The 20,437-nt window shown below is 43.3% G+C and overlaps 2 protein-coding genes across 2 annotated transcripts; both read left to right on the forward strand.

Annotated features, from left to right (window-relative positions):
* Window positions 1-924: 924 nt before the first annotated feature.
* On the forward strand, window positions 925-11,756 carry samd1b (sterile alpha motif domain containing 1b). Its single transcript, XM_026304071.1, has 7 exons — window positions 925-2,505; window positions 3,643-3,940; window positions 4,208-4,329; window positions 8,104-8,152; window positions 8,263-8,380; window positions 9,087-9,201; window positions 9,327-11,756. Exons 1-7 carry the CDS (start codon window positions 1,333-1,335, stop codon window positions 9,468-9,470), a joined length of 2,019 nt encoding a protein of 672 aa, XP_026159856.1. The 5' UTR covers window positions 925-1,332; the 3' UTR covers window positions 9,471-11,756.
* A 390-nt stretch (window positions 11,757-12,146) lies between these two features.
* On the forward strand, window positions 12,147-20,012 carry LOC113128546 (transitional endoplasmic reticulum ATPase-like). Its single transcript, XM_026303959.1, has 18 exons — window positions 12,147-12,534; window positions 12,905-13,016; window positions 13,139-13,311; window positions 13,418-13,560; window positions 13,640-13,770; window positions 15,598-15,729; window positions 15,824-15,926; window positions 16,118-16,251; window positions 16,438-16,573; window positions 16,661-16,773; window positions 16,844-17,008; window positions 17,219-17,341; window positions 17,427-17,639; window positions 17,760-17,938; window positions 18,024-18,153; window positions 18,843-19,001; window positions 19,340-19,491; window positions 19,616-20,012. Exons 1-18 carry the CDS (start codon window positions 12,512-12,514, stop codon window positions 19,719-19,721), a joined length of 2,427 nt encoding a protein of 808 aa, XP_026159744.1. The 5' UTR covers window positions 12,147-12,511; the 3' UTR covers window positions 19,722-20,012.
* The last annotated feature ends 425 nt before the right edge of the window (window positions 20,013-20,437 follow it).

Genomic DNA, 20,437 nt, shown 5'->3' on the forward strand with positions numbered 1-20,437 from the left:
TGTGATGTAATGTGCTGGGTAGGGGTCATGCTTTTAATACAATTCATTTGTATTTGATTAACTAAAATAAATCAAATTATCACACACAAACAACCACAGTGAACCTGAGGCTTTGGGGACCCCTGGGGTCTGGGGCCTGAGCACCCATACCTGTCCCTACTTTTCTTTTTGACTGCTCAGCTGCCAAGCACCGATTCCACCCGTTCCTCACCCACAGAGGTGGAACAGCTAAAAAAACTCATCCTACTAAGCAATCTGAGCCCAAACTGGCACACAGATGGTGGCAAAAGGCCCCATGAGGGTCATATGGCCGCATGTGGTCCTCATGGGGCCTATTGGTTGTTGTGGTCTAAAAACCGCTTTATTATGATAATGATGATGACATTGTTGTAAATCACTTGTTGAGATTTCACATTCACTGTATTTGCTCCATGTCAAGTTTAATGTTGACTATATCATCATAGACAAAATGTTTGAAGTTATAAAACAATATTATTCTGTGTCTCCTCGGTGTTTTTGCAGTGATACGACTTCCTCTCGATGCAGGCACAACGCTGGTACATCCTGTCGCACTTTTTAGGGAAATGAGACCCCAATGTAAACCATGTCAGCCCTCCCCCCTCCTCCCCCCGCCACACACGGTCATACACACACTGCAAAGGGAGAGGTCTAAAGTCACGGGAGCAGTGGCATCAAACACGAAGTGTAATATTTTGCAACATGAGTATCATTCCAATAAAGTTTTACTGGTAAAAAGCTGCGGTGCTGCTTCCTGGATGTTTGGTTATTTGCTTGTCCGACAACTGCAACTTGGGGAAAAGTGAATGGATGGTCAGATGTTTTAAATGTTCCCGGTGGTAGCGTGTTAGCCCGGAGGTCAGACATCCATCATTGGTGCCTGATGCGGAATGAGGCCGTCATCCACCCATCTGTTGACCGCCCGCGCTGACGCTTAAAAACACGCCACTCGGTAACTCGGCCGCCTCTTCCACTCTGTGCCTTCGTCTTTCTTTGACTTAAAGCGAGTATTACAAACTGCGGGTTGGTCAGATCGAGACTAAGAACAAAGAACATAGCTCCGATGCTCTAACCGCGAGCCAATTCCACCTTAAATGCCTTTTGCGTCTGTGGCGGAGACCTAGACGCCATCTTCGGTCCACCTTAAGCGCACAATGTGGCCAACGAACGCAAGCGTACCAGCCAGGCTTCCGTCCTCATTCTCCAGCCGGGGGATCGCACTCTGGCTCCCTGCTTTGACACAGCGTCACTTGTGAAACAACAGAGGGGAAAAGACGCACCCGAGCCAAACCCCATCCGCGCCAGCAGGAGAAGATGTCCGAGCCCAATAAGTACCGAGAGTGGATCCTGGAAACAATCGACTCTCTCCGCTCGAGGAAAGCCCGTCCGGATCTGGAGAGGATTTGTCGAATGGTCCGAAGACGACACGGGTCAGACCCCGACCGAACCAGAACAGAGCTGGAAAAACTGATTCAAGAGCAGACGGTGCTCAAAGTTAGCTACAAAGGATCCATATCGTACCGAAACGCGGCGAAGGTGCAGAGGAAAAGCAGAAAGAAGAGTGAGTTTACGGCCGCTGGCAGCAGCAGCAGCGGCGGCGCGGAGGCAGCGAGGGAGCGGACCAAACACGACCATCTGAACAACAACGGCGACAGTGCGCACAGCTTCACCGACCAGGAGGAGGGAGAGGAGGACTCGGAGCCCAGCCCAGATCCCCACACTCAAACATCAGCTAGCACCGCTGGCAAGAAGCTTAAGCCTGCCTCCAGCCCGAGTAGCGGAAACGGGTGCCTCAGCTGTGGCGCAACAACGGGTTGCGCTGTCGGGAGCGGCTGCAAAGAGGAGAAAGCAAGTGCACCGAGGGACAAGGGATTAGGACAGCGGGGAGCGGGGGACTGCCCGTCGCCCGGTCTCGGCCACGGAACGAGCGCACACGACGCCGGTGATGGCAGCAGGACAGCGTCGAGCAAAGGGAAGGAGGCTGGTTTGTCCGGAGCTGACAACCAGAACAAAACTTGCTCAGGGAGCGTCAGCAGCCTCCCTCAGCAGCAGAGGCAGAAGCAGACTGTGCCCCTCAAGCCCAAACTTCGAGTCGGAGGTGGGGGCACCAAAACAGCGGGGAACCACGCCAACTCCGACCTGGGCGACAGACTGGTGGATTCTGTTCGCAGCTTGTCCGAGAGGAGCCTCCGAGGGAGCGCCGCCGCCGCCGCCGCCGCGACAAGAGGCCACATGAAGCCGCTCGAGATGAAGGAGATTTTGGGCTATCTGAGCAGCCAGGAGCGGCTCTCGGAGGAGAAGCTGACCCGAGGTAAAGTCAAAGAGGTCATGGAGAGAGAGGTGGCGAGGGGCAGGTTGCGCAGGACCCGCTGCGGGAACATTACTCTTCCTCTGAGGAGGATGGTGGTGGAGCAGCCGATGCCGAAGAATGCGTCCGCTGACAGACTTGTAAAGAGCGCACTGCAGGACAAGCACAGTGTGAGAAAGGTGGGCATCGCTAACTTAATATTACCAACACGTCCCGGTTGTACGGGGCGCGCTGAACAATGTTGTGTTGGCTGATACATTAATGATCGCTGGTTTAAAAACCGCACGCACGGCGCCGGGACGGATTCTATCGCCAAATATTTTTTGGTTCCTGTTAAACCTCGATGATAAAATTGCAAAAGTGTTTGAGGACATTTCTCACATCTATAAAGATTTATTGTTGCTTTCTGTCTCGGTTAATTATCGGCGGGATGTGAACGTGCCTGTGTTGCATTTGTCCACTGTAGCCTCGGTAAAATGTGTGTGTGTGTGTGTGAGAGAGGGAGCGAGAGCGAGAGCGAGAGCGTGTGTCTGTAGCTCCGCTTCCTGCACAAAAGGTGCGGGTTATATAGAGGAGTAGACAGCTCCGGAGCGGCTTCCCCGGCTGTCACGATGAGCGCGCACAGCATAAGGAGCGTGTCTGCGTGGCGCGCACACGAGCATCGCACAGTTTCGCTGTCACATCTCTGTTCGGAGTCAGGAACATTTGATTTGTCTCTCAGGAACTTCGGCTGTGCGGAACAGAGCTCGGGTGTCTGGGCCTGCCGCGCAGTAGGCGGTGTCTGTCTAAACTTGAGACGTGCCGCTCTCCTGTGCGCGCTGCTCTGCCGCGCAGGCCGGAGGACTCTGCCCTAACAGACGAGCATCATGTTTGTTCATCTCTAATACATTTTCTGTGTGATGAGGCGCGATTCTAACCGCATAGTTTTGTTTTTCTCTTTCCCTCCCTTTCCCCCGCTTCTCTCGCTTCTCGTGCCTCATTAGATCCTTTGTATCATTTGTGACAGCGCCTTCCTCCTTCTCCTCTTCCCTGTGGGCGCAGACTTGAGTAGGCTACAGTAGGCGGCTATCGTTATTTCTGATAACTGCGCGTCTCTCCCAGTGGGAGGTGTTTTTGATCTACACTGTCCGCCCCGGAGAAGCAGCAGTTTTATTATCCCGTTTCAAGCTCAGCCCAGGTACAACGAGCCACTCCTGAAAGAGAGCCCAAACTCAGGTGCTGCACAGACACAGTCCGAGGATGGAGTCACTGATCTCCCCTGGACCTCCGGGTCAGACGGGGACATTTCTCTGAAACAACTTTGTGTGTCATTGCAGCAGCCGTCCCCGTCTGTCCAGGAGGATGAGCCAATGGAAACGGCCAGTGAAGAAGAGGAACGGGAAGAGAATGAAGAAGAGGAGGAAGAGGAGGAGGAGGATCCCCGGAGTTCTGATGGGGAGGGAGGACTGTCCCCGGTAGCCATGACAACCGAACCAGGGCTCATTGAGAAAACCACGGAAGATGCTGAGATCGAGACAGCATCAAAGCAGGAGAGCCTCCCTCCTCCTCCTCCTCCTCCTCCTCCTCCTCCTCAGCAGCAGCAGCAGCATAATGACCAAAGTGTTTGCATGCAAGGTGTGCTGTTTATTATTATCAGAGGAACATCATCACTATTACTACTGTTAATACTTCTTATGCTTCACGTAATTAGTTTTTAGATCTTTTTAAAAAATAAATGTAAACTAAAGTTGCTGTAATGTCCAACATTAATGATATTAATTAGTAAGTTTTAATGCAGTCATTAGTTTTTTTTGTCTGTAGAAATATAGTCATTAGTGCCAATCATTTTAGTTGTAAACCTTTTCAATGTTGTCTGTCTGTGTTTGGCTGTTGGTCTCTCAGGGATGGATTCTGCACCCAGGACACCGAGTCCACCAGTTCAGGCAGCATCATTCTCACAGTGCAACAGTGGACCATTGGAGGAGCGAGCTGTCGTCAATGATCAGCTACATATGGCAGCACAAGTAAGTGCATGCACCTCTGCACTGTTGTTTTTTTTTATTTCCCACTTGTCACCCATGGGGGTGAGGATGTTGACCTTTGATTACCACTCTCTCCCTCAAAATAGTCATTTTGAACAGCCAGCCATGGAGGACCTGCAGCTAAAAGTATGAAGCACTGGCAGCCAAACTGTACAACTGTGCAAAAAAAAAAAATCGCTTGTCAAATAATGAGCAAAACATCAGTCTGACTTTATGAGATGGTGAAAGGTAAAAGCAGCCAAAAGACAGAAATTTGATCCAAGCGTTTTTATATCTGTATTGTGTATGTGTATTAGCTTCTAAAGCTTACATATTTGTTTGTTTCCTAGCATGGTCACAACTTTCCTTTAGTATTGAACAAATATGATATTAATTTGGCAGTAATTGGGCTTTGTGTAACATCAGTGCTTTCTGTCACATTAGCAGTAACCACAGCTTTTACCTGCCAGATTTACTTATTGGGACTAACATTAGCTTTGGATTGGAGGCTGCCTCCTGCACAGTCACAACCAGGCATCTGTAGTTCACATTGCAACTAGAAAACAGGTTGGGATGGGAGGGGCAAAGATCTGTTTAGAGTTGGGGTTAAGGTTAGGGTTAGATGCTAAGGTTAACATTAGTCTCATCCCTACTTCTGGAAAAAGCTGTGAAATTCCTGCTGAGGTTAATGTTGCCCAAATCTTGGTTGCAATCCACCGTCACGTCTCCAGTGAGATCATTCTCCAGAGGAGTGGTTTATGGTGCCAGTTTGTTTTTAGTCTCTAGATCCTCTAGAAGTGAAAAATGAAACTTAGTGTATAAGTTTTTGTAAGTGGCATCTGAATGTGCAAAGTTACTAAAAACTTCGTCTTCGTCAAATCATTTCCAGTAATACTTTTTTTATATAATTATTGCTATTTCCCCCTTAAATGTAGTTTAGCAGAAATCTATAGAAGTAAAAGAAAATACAGAGAGTAATGCTCAAATAAAGTCCAGGAATTTGAAAATAAATTTCAAACAAAAAAAACTTTTTTAGATATTGTTGTGTTGTTGCCCTGGCACTCCAGCACAGGACTCCAGCTCACACCTCACATTAAGGTTAAATTTTAAACTGCGATCAGTAAGTGAACCTGGGGAGATGTATTTTGTCTAAATGTCATGATTTTTCATGTGCTCCTGTTGTTATAGGTTTCCATGTCATCATTACGTTCACAGTCATTATTTGCTGCACATTAGCTATGACCTGGTCAGATGCTTTATTGTTCCCCCTGTGCTGAGAACAAACTATTGAAATTCCATTGTACTACTTGTGACATTTAAAATCATGCTGGAATTGAAAAAATATAAATCACCACTAAATTTAATGCTCTCAGAGCTCATAAAACAGTGGAACGCTTGCAATTATGTGGATTGATGACCAGGTATTCCCACTAAAGCTCTGCCCAGCTCCAACCTAAGCAGACATCTAATGCACACAGTCACTCATAGAAGCATAACAAGATTCACATAAAAACAGCATCACTACTATACACAAACCCCAGAAAGACGTGACTGGACATTACTACATTTCTTGGCTTGTTGCTTCCCTTAAGTGTCGGCCTGTGGAATTGTGGGAATCCATTGGCAGGACTGTGAATCTTGTCACTCACATGTTCATGGAAACAAATCAACAAATTAAGGGTCCATCTGTAAAAACATGGCTCCTTAGCACAACTAGTGGTTAAAAATTCAACTGGGGAGCTTTAAATAAAAATGAAACACAGCATGAATAAATACATTGCGATGAGAAATGTTTGACATATTCTATTTCACTTATTTAGCATTTAAACAGCCACAGCTCCTGGCTTGACATTTGTTTATTGTATACCATTGATCAGGATGTTCAGACTATTTAGTTCTCAACTCAGGTAGCTTTTTGTTTGTCATCTCAAATATGTACAGTGAATACAGTGCATAGTGAAGACAAACAACATGGTGCTACTTAAAACAATAAACAAATACTCATCTACATTAGACTACACATCCAATAATTAACTAAGAGACCTAAGCTGCATGAAATTGGATGAGTGCATGCAGTGCAGACAGTACATTAGACAATGTACATTAGACAATGTACAAGACAAGGCACAAAGACATCGCCGATCAGCACATAGTTGTAGTGCGTAAAGTGCAAATAAGGTACTGCAATGCATTTATAATACATGTGAAAAGATGTAAACATGATTTGCTGCTTGGCAGCAATAATGCAAATCAATAATTTACAGATCAATAATGTACAGTATTTCTGAGTAATTAGCAGCCAAATGAATGGGCAAGAAGCCAGCCGTCCTGTTGTTTAATACCCACTGGTTAATTATACTCTGGCAGCAGAAGTCTTCAAAAAGCCTGAAATTAATAATGTTTGCTTGTGTGTGTGTGTGTGTGTGTGTGTGTGTGTGTGTGTGTCAGTCCAGTCCCTGGATGTAGAGTGGTCTGATGGCTAGTTTTACCCTTGACATGTGTCAGGATCTCCAGTTTAAGGTCCTAGCTGAAAATAGTCCATGTATGTGAAGGCTTGTGAAATAATAAAAACACACCCAGTGTATTAACAACATTATGTTTTATAAAGCTAATTCTCCTAATGTCTAATTTGGTTATGGAACATTTAGAAACAAACATACAAGGAACATTCAGAGCCTATGGAGTTTCTGTGTGAACACAATGGTTAAAGGAGCTGCTGTTGACAGGTCTTGTCGAGTACAACTAAATATGTGAGGAAAATTGTACAAAGCCTCTGTGGCTCTAGAGGGACCTGTCTGGGGTCTGAGAAAATGTCACTTTGGTCTGTAGACTACAAGTCTGAAAGTGAAACAATGTGGAGGTGTGGTGTTCGAAAAAAGTCAATTTGGCCCACGCTGCAGCTCAGCTTGAGGCTAGCAGCTAAAGGCTACATTTGTGGTTATCAGCATAGTTCATGTGAAACTATCAGCAATCAAGTTGCACTTTGGGTAATGTAGGTGCCAGGATTTGACAAGGAAGAAAAATTTTAAAAAATGATCTCTAGTTCGGCCCTGTGATGGACTGGTGACCTGTCCAGGGTGGACCCCTGCCTTTCATCCAAAGAGAGCTGGGATAGACTCCAGCAGATCCCTGTGACCCTGGTTAGGAATAAGAGGGTATAGATGATGGATGGATGGATCTCTGGTTTGATTACATCAATTTTTGAAATGTATAATTCTATAAATACTAACAAAATATTCAGGAGTCTGAAATCACCTTCTGCCTTTCTAGTGGATTTTTATTTCAATTTTGAGCAAATTGCTTTTCACGCTTTAAACATCCCAGAATACTGCTACAGTATTCAAGGGCTGTCAGGCCTTTATTTCAGAAGAGAGCAGGGAGAAAAGCCCTGGTGCCATGTTTTATCTCTTCAGAAAAACTGGCACAAAACTCCATTGAATTGCAAACGTTTGTTGAAGACAATTTGGCAAGGCCAGACTGCAGCTCTCCACTGGGTGCAACTCTACTTTGTTAAACTTTGCTCCCCCACCAGTCCACTTCCTACCTTGCACATCATTATTCATACTTCTACAGCAGATGGTCTTAATGTCCCATTGCAGCTCCTCTTATCCTTCATTCTGTGTGTTGCATCCTTCTGATGTATTCAACATGATTTTACCTCCAGCATCACCTCTGGTAGTTTTCTGCTCTGAAATGTTTCAGACAATAGTTATCGTCTTTTGTAACTCTAATTTTTTTTCATCTTTGTTTGAACCTCTCTGTTTTCTCCACACACAGAATCAGACACAACATGACCAGATGAACCAGTCCTCCTCAGGCTTCAACAGTGAGTCCTGCTTTAATGCTCATCTCAGTGTGTCTGTATTTCTCTATGCTTGTGTTTAGTGGTTGGAAGTGATGACAAGGAATTAGAGTGGGCTTAATTTTCACATGTAGGCTTGGAGTGTAAGACTGAGGTCGGCGTGTCGTCCTGTCTTCTCACACCCACTGCCTCTCCGAGAGACTCTGGCCTGTCTGAAGAACGAGGGATAAATGGAGGCATTAGCAGTCGAGGGTGAGTACAGAGGAGATAATGAGACAGCAGACAGATTCATAGACCAGGTATGGCATCTGCTCTCTTTTTTGGATCTGGTACAATTTCCATATTACTTCTTGTGGATTTACTACAGATAAGTCCAACCTCTCTAGCACAATGAGCCAGGCATGAAGTAAGGAGGCACCTTTCTATTGTTTTTAATGCGAAGCAGATGTTATTGTTTAACAAATATGGGCATGAACACTAAGAATAATACTTAAAGTTGGTACCTCCAAATCATTGATTGCTATGAACGTCACTGTGCAGAGCTATGGTCAGAAACACTTTGACTGCAATGTGGTCTGGCTCTGGCAGGTTCCATTTCAGTATTTATTAAATTTGCCACCATGCACACCACAGTAACCCTTTCCCTGATTGTATTACCACCTTGAAATAGAGTGAAACAAAGTCGGTGTCATTCAACATTAATCACAAGGTAATATTTGATAGTCCTGCCAGCAATGACACTGATCTCAAGTTCAAGGTTCAATTAATTCATCCGTAAAAACATGGAAATCCCACTGCTCACATTTTATGATTAGCACATTTAACCTATGAAATAAAAACAACATACAACTACATTCCCTAATAAAACTGCCAGTTCTGACGTAAGGTACAAGGTTACTATTTCAACATTTCCTACAAGTTTTTAATGGGCCCACTGCTTGTTTCCTCATGTTTCTAGGTTTTTGAAGTCTGAGGGGGCCAGTGGGAGCCCAGTGGACTGGACCGTGTCTGATGTGGTCAGTTATTTCACAGCAGCTGGTTTCCCTGAGCAGGCTGCTGCCTTCAGGACCCAGGTGAGCCTGTTGTCTCCTTTAGCATCCTCTAGATGGCACCACAGACAGGAGTAATGGCTGTACTTTAACCTTTAACAGTTGTACGCTACATTGACCTACCCACATTACTTTGCTCTCTTCATTAGGAAATTGATGGCAAGTCTCTTCTTCTCATGCAACGTAACGATGTTTTGACTGGCCTGTCAATCAAGCTTGGCCCTGCCCTCAAGATCTATGAGCGACATGTAAAGGTTCTGCAGAAAACACACTTCGAGGATGACGACTGCTAACAACACAATCTTTTAAATATACAGACTCTTCTGTTTGTATATACGTGTAACTCAAGTAATTATAGAAAAATGCATGCATGGTATAAACACCGTACACACACACACACACACACACACACACATACACATTCCTGTGTTTCTCTTCCTCTCGGGCCTCTACAACTGCTCTGGTCAATAAACAACACACAGACATGACACTGGAGTTCCTGTATGACAAGCATTTTGCCAAACAGAGCACAAACATTGGAGGGTGAAAGCAGATTTTAAGATGCAGTGGTTCAAAACAGTCATGCAATTTCTTTTGTTTACGGTGATCAAAGCACTTTGCAACCTCTTAATTAAACTGTGGAAGATGGCTCATTTCTAAGCTGTTCTGCACTGACCTTTATGCACATTTTAAAAGGCTATCCTGTGAAATTTCCCAAAATTGGTTTTGTATTTTTTTTTGGAGGGGGGCTGTGATGCACGGGTGTCTGTGGGTGCGTGTTTGCTTTACACATATCCAGAGCACATTAAAAGCTGACCTGAACCTGCACATTCCCAGAAACTGGTGTGGGATGGTTGAAATTGTTGTATTCCTGTAGGTGAAGATGAAAATTCAGTGGGGTTTCAACCTTTTACAAACAGTTGTTGATCAAAGCAATAAGTCCCTGGCCCTGAATATATAAGAGGCCCTTGGCCACTATCAGTTTGTAGAGCCACAGGTGGTTGATTTTGTTTAGCTTAATGTTTCCCATGAATATCGATGGTATAAAGATTTTAAACAGAGCTAGCCACGATCTGCTCTGGCCTATGCATCACAGTGAGGGGCAGGGCTCACAAAGAAAGACGTAGATCAAACTAATATAACTGATCATCAGACTTCATTCATGTTTTGCAGGAAACTCTTAATTTTAAGAGTTTTAAGATTACGACTTTTTTTATACTGAAAAACATCAAACCACTGAGCTTTGGTCACTCCTGCTAGAAGAAAATGATTGCCTTACAAAAAAATGTTTAAAATTTAACAGTGTAATAATAAAAGAACCTCCACTTACATAAAATCTCAGCACACTGCAGGCCTGTGGGAAGACTCGTGCAGTTTATATCTGATTAAGCAAACCTGATTATTGATGCTCCTTGATTCAAAGGTTTTGTAATTTGAGGAATCCTGTGTTACTTCAAATGCTGAGTTAATTTAAAAAGTTATATCTTTATTAAACAGCAGTTATCAAGTTTTAGGTGGGATATGTTCAATGCATCCCTCTTTTACATTTCTTGTACATTGTAGATGGGGCACGTGTTAGCAAGTCAGTGCTTTATCATCCAGTTCAGTTTGTGACACAGCAGTTACATTTGGTAATTACTGGGAGAAATATGTTTAGCAACTAGCTAATATCTAAGGGCTAGTTCATGAGGTGCAGCACGTTTTAAACCTAGTCATGCATAAAACTATATTTAGTTGCATTACAATTCAGCTAAGTTTGGCCGGCAACTTTTTTGCAAGACTGTCTACCTTGCTTTACACTAATCTAAGAGCAGATTTACAACTGAGATAAAACTGCAGACCAGTGTAAAATATGTTTGTGAGACTGGCTCCAAACCTGGCTGCAGAAATGTTGCTCAAAAACACCAGCTAACTGACCTGAAATCAGCAGAACAATCAACTCTCAACTATAAAAAATAAAGTGAATATGTAAATATATTGAAATATACTCAATTTAAGACACATTAATGGTGTATAAATTATTGGAATAACATTATCTACATGTTATTGCAGGGTAAAGTTATCAGTCAATCAATTAATCTCATACCACCAGCATTTTTTAACTGTTTTTACTGGTTAAACCTTCGAAACCAAATGTTGTCAACTGGTCCCACAGTTCATTCCCCCGTGCACTGTAACAGCATGCATTCCAGGTTTTGCCTGTTTATGTTTGTATTTCTGTTTTCAGCATATTGGTTTCATTTGGAGAATATTTTCGGTCCATTCTCCACAGGATAATGTTCAAATCAACATTTCCAACCTCCTCTACCTCTCTCTACTTATTTCTCCCTTTCAGTTCGTTTCCAAGAGCGTAATTTCGAGTTACTACATTTACTACACTTGGAAGGTGTATGTTATGGGGTTTGTCGCTACGCATAACATAATTTCATTCTTATTTGGTAAATCTGTAGGAGAAGACAGCTGTGTTTGAGACACACAAGGGGAAATGTACAGTACATCTACCTGTAAGCCCTTGTTGTTTGTCTCCTGTTATTTGCTAAGGGACAATTTTAGTAATAAAAGTTTCAATTAAAACACCACAACATGTGAATGATCTATTATTGCAGTTGTGTTGTCAAAATGTTTTACATTGTGTTCATGGCAGGTGCATTTGTTGGTCACAACAGCAGCTCCCTTTCAAGGATTTCAAGGATTTGAAAGCGGTAAGACCACACCGTGTGTCAGAAAAGACAGGACTTATCCAGAAGATGAGACAGACTATACAGTAAGTTTGCTGTGTTGGAGCAGGCTCTGTACAGCCATTATTCTGACTATTTTTGATTCATAAATATTTCAGACTAAGTCAGGACGTGTTCTCCATGACCGTAGGCACTCGGTCTTGGCGGTTAGAAGCAGGGGGAGGAGGAAATATCACACTATATTTGTCCTGGGATGCTATCCAAGATGAGTGCTTGGGATCTCTATGTGTGTACGAGTGTGTGAAAGTGTGTGTGCACATGGTGGGGTTACAAATAAGACAGGGAAGCAGATGGGCATATAAACACTTCCACAGATAAACAAGCAGGGTACAGCTCCCACAGACATGGTGGTTCAACACAACAGAGGAAAAATAAAACACTGAGATTCTCTGGTGGGAACTTCTGCAGGTCCCGAAGGACTAAGACCACACCGGAGCAAAGCCGATCAAACAGAACCTGAAACCTTTGGCACTGATCGGACGCGAACTCTTACGACATCAGCTCCTGAATATACCACAGTGAACGACAGAAGAAGGCAGTGAAGGACTGAAGCCTGAGTGTGAATATCTGACATCTGACGAGACAAAAGCGCAGTCATGCCAGGCCCAGGGGGAGCAGAGTGAGTTAAACAGCCTCATATGTACAGTATCTGTGTGTGTGTGTGTGTGTGTGTGTGCATAAGTTAATGTGTGTATGCTCAATCATGCATATTTAAAGATGTTATTTTTTTAATGGTATGGGTGTTTGTAATGAAAATGGTTCTACTGATAAGCTTCATGTGCAGTTATTAAACATTATTTAATAAAGATCTGAAAATTTATTCTTTTAGCTCAAAACTACTATTGAGACATATTTTCATGTCTGCACACTCAGTTGCTATGTGCAGAACCAAAGAGAGTCTAAATACAGCTCAGTGTCACATGAGGAAATTAGAGCTACAAGTTCAGAGCCTGCATGGAGACAGTCATGACATGTGTCTTGTTTGGAAGCCCCAAAGGACAAGATTTCTCCACTGCCATCCTGAAGCAGAAACACAGACCAAACAGACTCATTGTGGATGAAGCTCTCAATGAGGACAGCAGCATTGTCAGCCTGTCACAGGTGTGTGTGTCAGGTGGAAATGTGCACAATATTCAAATATATATTTGTTCTTAAACTGAGTGTGTGTGTGTGTGTGTGTGTGTGTGTGTGTGTGTGTGTGTGTGTGTGTGTGTTTCTGGTAGAATAAGACAGAGGAGCTGCAGCTCTTCCGGGGGGACACAGTGGTGTTGAGAGGGCGAAAGCGACGTCAAACGGTGTGTATTGTCCTGACCGATGAAACATGTGGGGATGAACGGATCCGGATGAATCGCGTGACACGTAACAACCTGCGTGTCCGGCTTGGTGATGTCATCAGGTAGACGTCACGCCTGTGACTGTGGGTATGGAGAGGAGTGTGGGGTTTGAGATCATTATATGAAATGATAACACAAATGTACCTGTTGATGTGTGTGTTATCACAGTATCCATGCTTGCCCTGATATCAAGTATGGCAAAAAGATCCATGTCCTCCCCATAGATGACACCATTGAGGGTCTGACAGGGAACCTCTTTGAGGTTTTCCTCAAGCCATACTTTTTGGAGGCTTACCGTCCAGTGCATAAAGGTACCAGCGATAACATGAACAGCATCCTGAACACCTTTAGACGTGTCTCTATGTTGCACCTTGTCGTCTTTGTTGTCAGGAGATATCTTCTTGGTGAGGGGGAGCATGCGGGCAGTGGAGTTTAAGGTGGTGGAGACAGACCCCAGCCCTCACTGCATCGTCGCCCCGGATACCGTCATCTACTGTGAGGGAGAGGCAATTAAAAGAGAGGTCTGTGAGAAATTTGAGGGCCTGTGTTTTTGTCTGGAAGAACTGGAAAATATTCCTTTTATGTCAAAATTTTGCTCCACCACCCAGTTATCTTGCTTGCATACCAGTTTCAAATTGTGATACTTCTGCTGAAAATAACATGTACTTTTATTTATCTTCACAATGCACAGTTTTGGCAGTTATGCAAGAAATTACTTGTTTGTACTAGCAAAAAATTAGGTATGGTATAGGCCATGTTGCGCCCTAGGGTGTCGGCGGTGATGAAGGAAAGGAGTGAGGACCCAAATGCAGGACAATAGGCAGGTTTATTCCCCTGGATCGTCCAGGGCTCAGGAAAAAAACAGACAGGCAGACAGGGAAACTAAAAACTCTTCAACGAAGGACATCAATCGAGGTGACTAGCAGGGGTAACGTGACTGAGGATCACTAGTAATGTTCCGGCAGGGAACAAAGGAAAACCAGGAACATATATACAGAACTGAAGACACAGGTGAACATAAAGGCACCTGGAACACGACACAGAACAGAAACAGGAAATTAACCAAAATAAAGTGCAAAACCGGAAACCAGGACTCAGGGCTTAACAGGCCAGGCTGCAGCTCAGAAACTTAGAAACTCATCAGTTTCTCCTAATAAATTTTTATATTCCAAAAGATTCATTCATTTATTAATTGTTTTCTAAACAACTGATTAATGCAGTGGTTCTCAAACTTTTCCTGCCATTCCCCACTTAAAGCCGAACATAAAGTTTCAAGCCCCACTTCCCCCCAAAAAATGACAATGAAATTTATTTCAAACTTAAAATTTCCAAATTTATTCAAAATAACTTCTAAATAAATAATACAGAGTTGTGAATCCAAGACCCAGGTAGGCTTCATCGTATTTTCTTTTTGGCTGGCTTTTTGCTTGATTTACCTTACTGTCTGTCGTGTTTTTGTCTGCTGGCGTGGAGTCGCCTGCTCTTTTAGGGGTCCGTGTAACAAATTTATCCATTGTTATGCCCACTAATCATTGCATCGCTGCGTGAGGGTTTGCTTAATGTTCCGCTACAATTAAGTGCCAACATTAATGGATCTTAATATTTCACTCCTCCATTATCTGTATTACATTGTATTGGGGACCAACTCTGTCCATGAACACAGAAATTAGTCAGTATGAGAGTGTATTTAATTTTTAGTCAGTGGCATAAACAAGCCTCTGTCATATTCCTAGAACCTTGCTTGAGACCATAATTTCCTCATGAGCCCAGACAAAGCAACTTTTCCCTTTTGCTTTGCTGTTACTAACGTTTCCTAACCAGCTGCCTGCTTCTAAAACACACATCCTGCTACTAAACACTACCAGTCAAAAAGTTTGGACACACTTTACCATTAAGTGTGTCCAAACTTTTGACTGGTACGGTACATACCACCAACCTGTGCTGCTGAACCAAAGCAGAATAGCTCCATCCATCCATCCATCCATCCATCCATCCATCCATCCATCCATCCATCCATCCATCCATCCATCCATCCATCCATCCATCCATCCACCCACTATCTATACCCGCTTATTCCTATTTAGGGTCATGGGCATCCTCTGGAGCCTATCCCAGCTGTCTTCGGGCAAAAGGCAGTTGTACACTCTGGACAGGTCACCAGTCAGAGCAGATCCACGGATTCTTATTGAAGCTTCATCAAAGTCTGCCATGTTTTTTAAGTGTTTCAGAAATCTAGTTTAGTGACCTCATGAACATGTAGTGGCGCCAGGACCTTCAGCGCTAATGTAAGCGCCAGTGTAAACTCAAATGAATGAACACAAACTGAAACGTGCTCTGCCCTGTGACAGGACGAGGAGGAGAGTCTTCATGACGTTGGTTATGATGACATCGGAGGCTGTCGGAAACAGTTGGCCCAGATCAAGGAGATGGTGGAGCTTCCTCTCAGGCACCCGGGTCTTTTCAAAACTATAGGAGTTAAGGTGTCATACATATCCACACACAAACAGCATTCACCCATAAATCAGATTCATTCCCTTCTGACACTAGATACTTGTCTTTTCATGACTCTGTCAGCCCCCCAGAGGTATCCTGCTGTACGGTCCTGCAGGCACAGGGAAGACCCTGGTAGCCCGTGCAGTAGCCAACGAAACCGGTGCCTTCTTCTTCCTCATCAATGGTGAGACTTAATTCACAGTGAGAGTGTGAATGAGCTGATCCTGCTCCTGCAAAGTGATTTTTAAAGGAAACTATATAGTTAGAGCCTGACTGAAAATTCCAGCTTATTCAGTGTTTTCCTATTTATTGCTCAGTGTGGAGGAAAATGTGTTCTATATTGGTATATGTGAATGTTCCTTATTCTGTGCCAAGGTCCTGAAATCATGAGTAAACTGGCTGGAGAGTCAGAGAGCAACTTAAGGAAGGCGTTTGAGGAGGCAGAGAAAAACGCTCCCGCCATCATCTTTATTGATGAGCTGGACGCCATTGCTCCTAAGAGGGAGAAGGTAAACAACAGGGGACAAGTTTAAAAATCTGTATAAGTCAGTGTACAACTTACTGAGGAGTCAGTCACATCTGAACACGTTTGGAGCTTGCTATACAGTAAAATTCAGATAATACAGAAAAAAATGAAAATAATATTGGTGCTGTGTGTGTTTGTGCGTGCGTGAATGTGTGTGTATGGTGTGTAGACCCATGGTGAAGTGGAGAGACGTATAGTATCCCAGCTCCTGACCCTGATGGATGGCCTGAAGCAAAGAGCTCATGTTGTGGTCATGGCAGCAACAAACCGACCTAACAGTGTGGACTCTGCACTGAGACGATTTGGTCAGGACAGACACAACTACATACACCCATACATACACACACACAAATACACACACACTTAAAACAAATGCTGATGTGTCCCTCCAGGCAGGTTCGACCGGGAGATTGACATTGGAATCCCAGACTCGACAGGCAGACTAGAGATCCTGCAAATCCACACCAAAAACATGAAGCTGGCTGACGATGTCGACTTGGAAAGGGTGAGAAAATGTAACTGAATGAAAATGAAAACATGACTTATATGGAAATTAAAGCTAAAGCATATTTCAGGTTGCTGCAGAGACACACGGCCACGTCGGGGCCGACCTGGCTGCTCTGTGCTCTGAGGCTGCTCTGCAAACCATCCGAAAGAAGATGACCCTCATAGACCTAGAGGACGAATCCATAGATGCTGACCTGCTTAACTCACTGGCTGTATCCATGGATGACTTCCAAGTACAAAAACACACGTTTTAGATCCTGTGCATGTAGAATAGAATGCACAGGTATGTAGCATAGCATGTAGATAGAAACTCACTAAAAGAGCACATGTACAACTTGTAATTTACGACCACAAAATAGTAGCTGGCCATGTATATGTCTTAGTCAGTAATAAAAGATAAAAGCTGCATTAGCTCTTCCTGACATCCCCGTGTTCTTCCTCAGTGGGCGCTGAGTCAGAGTAACCCATCTGCTTTGAGAGAGACTATTGCAGAGGTACCTCAGGTCAACTGGGAGGACATCGGAGGACTGGATGAGGTGAAAAGAGAACTGCAAGAGCTTGTTCAGGTGAGCTTATACTACCAAACACCACAGTTATCTCCTAGCACAAGTCACATCAGCTGTCCATCAATCCTCATCTTGCTCACCTCAGTACCCTGTCGAGTATCCGGACAAGTTCCTGAAGTTTGGGATGACTCCATCTCGTGGAGTGTTGTTCTACGGTCCTCCAGGCTGTGGGAAAACCCTTCTGGCTAAGGCCATCGCCAATGAGTGCCAGGCAAACTTTGTCTCCATCAAAGGACCTGAGATGCTCACCATGTGGTTTGGAGAATCAGAGGCCAATGTCAGGGATGTCTTTGATAAGGTGAGAGCAGGGTAAGGAAAAACAAAAACAATATCAAAGGGAAAGACTTGGGATTTTTAGCCTAAGCTCTTTGGAGACAAGTGTGTTTCAGACTTTAACCTTTCTGACCTCTGCCTACAGGCCCGACAGGCAGCCCCCTGCATCTTGTTTTTTGATGAGTTAGACTCTATTGCCAAATCGAGGGGAGGTGGGGCTGGGGACGCAGGTGGTGCAGCTGACAGAGTCATCAACCAGATACTCACAGAGATGGATGGCATGTCCGATAAAAAGAATGTTTTCATCATTGGTGCCACGAACAGGTACACACATGGAAAACATTTTTTTAATATCTGCATTTTTTACCAGTTTACTTTACAATTTTCTTCTCTTCTCTTGCTACACCAGACCAGACATCATAGACCCAGCCATCCTGCGCCCAGGGCGTTTAGACCAGCTCATCTACATCCCACTCCCAGACAAACCATCTCGCACTGCCATCCTAAATGCCAACCTACGCAAGTCCCCTGTCTCAAAGGTCAGTGACACACACATATTAACTTCTCTCTTCCTCGTGTAGACAATAAACAGAACCAAAAATAAAAAATTGTTCTGTCCTCTTATAGATTACAGGAGTAAAGTCTATTTAAGCATCACTATTCATTGTGACCAAGGTTCCTTTCTGAAACGATATCACATTAACTTGATAATTCTTAGTTGTTGTAGTTGATGAAACTACATATTATTGGGTAATGAAAACTGACAGGGTATCATATTTTTAAGCTTATTCCTTATTATGTATTGCATTATGCTGCAAAACAAATAGCAACGCTCAGGAGATAATAGTAGTGGAGCATAAACATAAAATCTCACTTAAAATTAATAAATCAAATAAATTGTCTCAAAAGTGTAAAATGTGTTGTTCTCCCAGTTATATTTGAGTGTATTTGATTTAAAATAATGGTCAGATGTTTATGTGCAGATTTAAGTCGCTACAATTATTCCTCCTAGTCACACTGGCCATTAAATTATCCACTTCTAAATGTCCTACAATGTTCTGTACTGTGATCAGGTGACTGAATATCATTTTACAAGCTTAAAAAATTGTGAAAATATACTTTTATAGTGTCACACTTTATACCACTTCCTTCTCATCTTATTTAACTATCAGATAATGTGAATCCAGAGATTCCCTTTCTTTCCGGTCCTTTTCTATCTGTCCTCCAGGATGTGGATCTGGAGTACCTGTCAAGCATCACAGAAGGTTTCTCTGGAGCTGACCTGACAGAGATCTGCCAGCGGGCCTGTAAGCTGGCCATACGTGAGGCGATCGAGGCTGAGATCAAAGCTGAGCGCCAGAGGCAGACCAGACCGGGCATCCCCATGGTCAGACTGTCAGGCTGCGATTGCTGCTGTTCTGCATCCTTGCTTATTTACACCGTCCTATACTGTATTAACCAAGGGAATGCTGATTTCATTGACTAATACATGCACATGCTCCACTCCTTGGAGCAGTACCAGACTGTGTGTACTGAGTACACACAGTCTGGTACCTTGACCATAACCAGCACCTAACCTTACCTTAACCAAGCTGTCCCACTAAAATGAATTAATTTACATGGTGAGGATCAGATGCTGATTGGGTAATACCAACCCACATAAACACACATATACACGCAATGGTTCCACATGAAGTCCTCATAATGTTTTATCTCTGTGTGCAGGATGAAGACTTTGATCCAGTCCCAGAGATCAGGAAGGATCACTTTGAAGAGGCAATGCAGTTTGCTCGTCGCTCTGTCAGTGATAATGACATCCGCAAATATGAGATGTTTGCACAAACTCTTCAGCAGAGTCGAGGTTTTGGAAACTTCAGGTACCCACACACACACACACATATGTAAACTAACAGTATACATACATGTTATTACAGAAAAAGTAGCACAAGTTGACCTTGTTTTAGCTGTACCAGAATGTGTTCTGTTGTTATCTACCTACAGGTTCCCTTCTGCTACTGGTACGCGGTCTGGAGGTCAGGGGCCAGGCTCTGGCTCTGGGAGACCAAATCTGTACAGAGACGAAGGTGATGATGATCTCTACCAGTGACAAAGCCGCAGCACATAGTGGAACAGCCACATTATGTTTCCACTGAAAATGGAAAGATACACCCAAAATGTTTAAGTAGCAATAAGGAATCTTTTTTTTTTTTTTCAAATAAAACACTTAAAAAATAGATATTTACATGAAACAAACAAGAAATCAGCTCAAAAATCTCTGGCTATTGATTATTTGAAAAATTTTGGGTTTTAGTGTAAAATATATGAAAATGAACAAAATTGTGTGTGTGTGTGTGTGCGTGTGTGTTTAAATTGTGATAAATAAATATATTTGTTTACCTTTGTGATCACTTAATGATTTCATTAAATATATGCATTGTATAAGAGGGTAGTTTAGTGTCCTTAAATGATAATGAGCATGCATATAATACTAAGACTAGTATTCAGTAGTCATGCTCTGTCTTGTAAAAGGTAATAAAGACTGTACAACATGAAAGTGTTAGTTCACACAAAAATATATTTTCCCACTTCCTATTTTGGTATCTAGTAATACAATTATTCTGTTTTATTTTTCAAATGCACCTCATTACAATGAATGTTCAGGGTCAGATTATATTGAAAAAAATAATAAAAGCATTATAAATAACAGCATCTTTCCTGACATGACTGGGTCCTTTCTGTGTATCTACCTGTGGACAATTTTCAGTTTTCTTTATTCTTTTATTTTCATGGACCCGTTAACACAAACTGAATCTGAGTACTTCA

Source organism: Mastacembelus armatus, chromosome 1, assembly GCF_900324485.2.
Source record: "Mastacembelus armatus chromosome 1, fMasArm1.2, whole genome shotgun sequence".
NCBI lineage: Eukaryota > Metazoa > Chordata > Actinopteri > Synbranchiformes > Mastacembelidae > Mastacembelus > Mastacembelus armatus.

Coding starts and splice junctions, on each gene's coding strand:
- samd1b (XM_026304071.1), top strand. CDS start 1,333: ATGTCCGAGCCCAATAAGTACCGAGAGTGGATCCTGGAAACAATCGAC. Junction 8,381..9,086: donor GGAGGCATTAGCAGTCGAGG/GTGAGTACAGAG, acceptor TCATGTTTCTAG/GTTTTTGAAGTCTGAGGGGG. Junction 9,202..9,326: donor CTGCTGCCTTCAGGACCCAG/GTGAGCCTGTTG, acceptor TCTCTTCATTAG/GAAATTGATGGCAAGTCTCT.
- LOC113128546 (XM_026303959.1), top strand. CDS start 12,512: ATGCCAGGCCCAGGGGGAGCAGA. Junction 13,771..15,597: donor GAGAGGCAATTAAAAGAGAG/GTCTGTGAGAAA, acceptor GCCCTGTGACAG/GACGAGGAGGAGAGTCTTCA. Junction 16,774..16,843: donor ACGATGTCGACTTGGAAAGG/GTGAGAAAATGT, acceptor AGCATATTTCAG/GTTGCTGCAGAGACACACGG.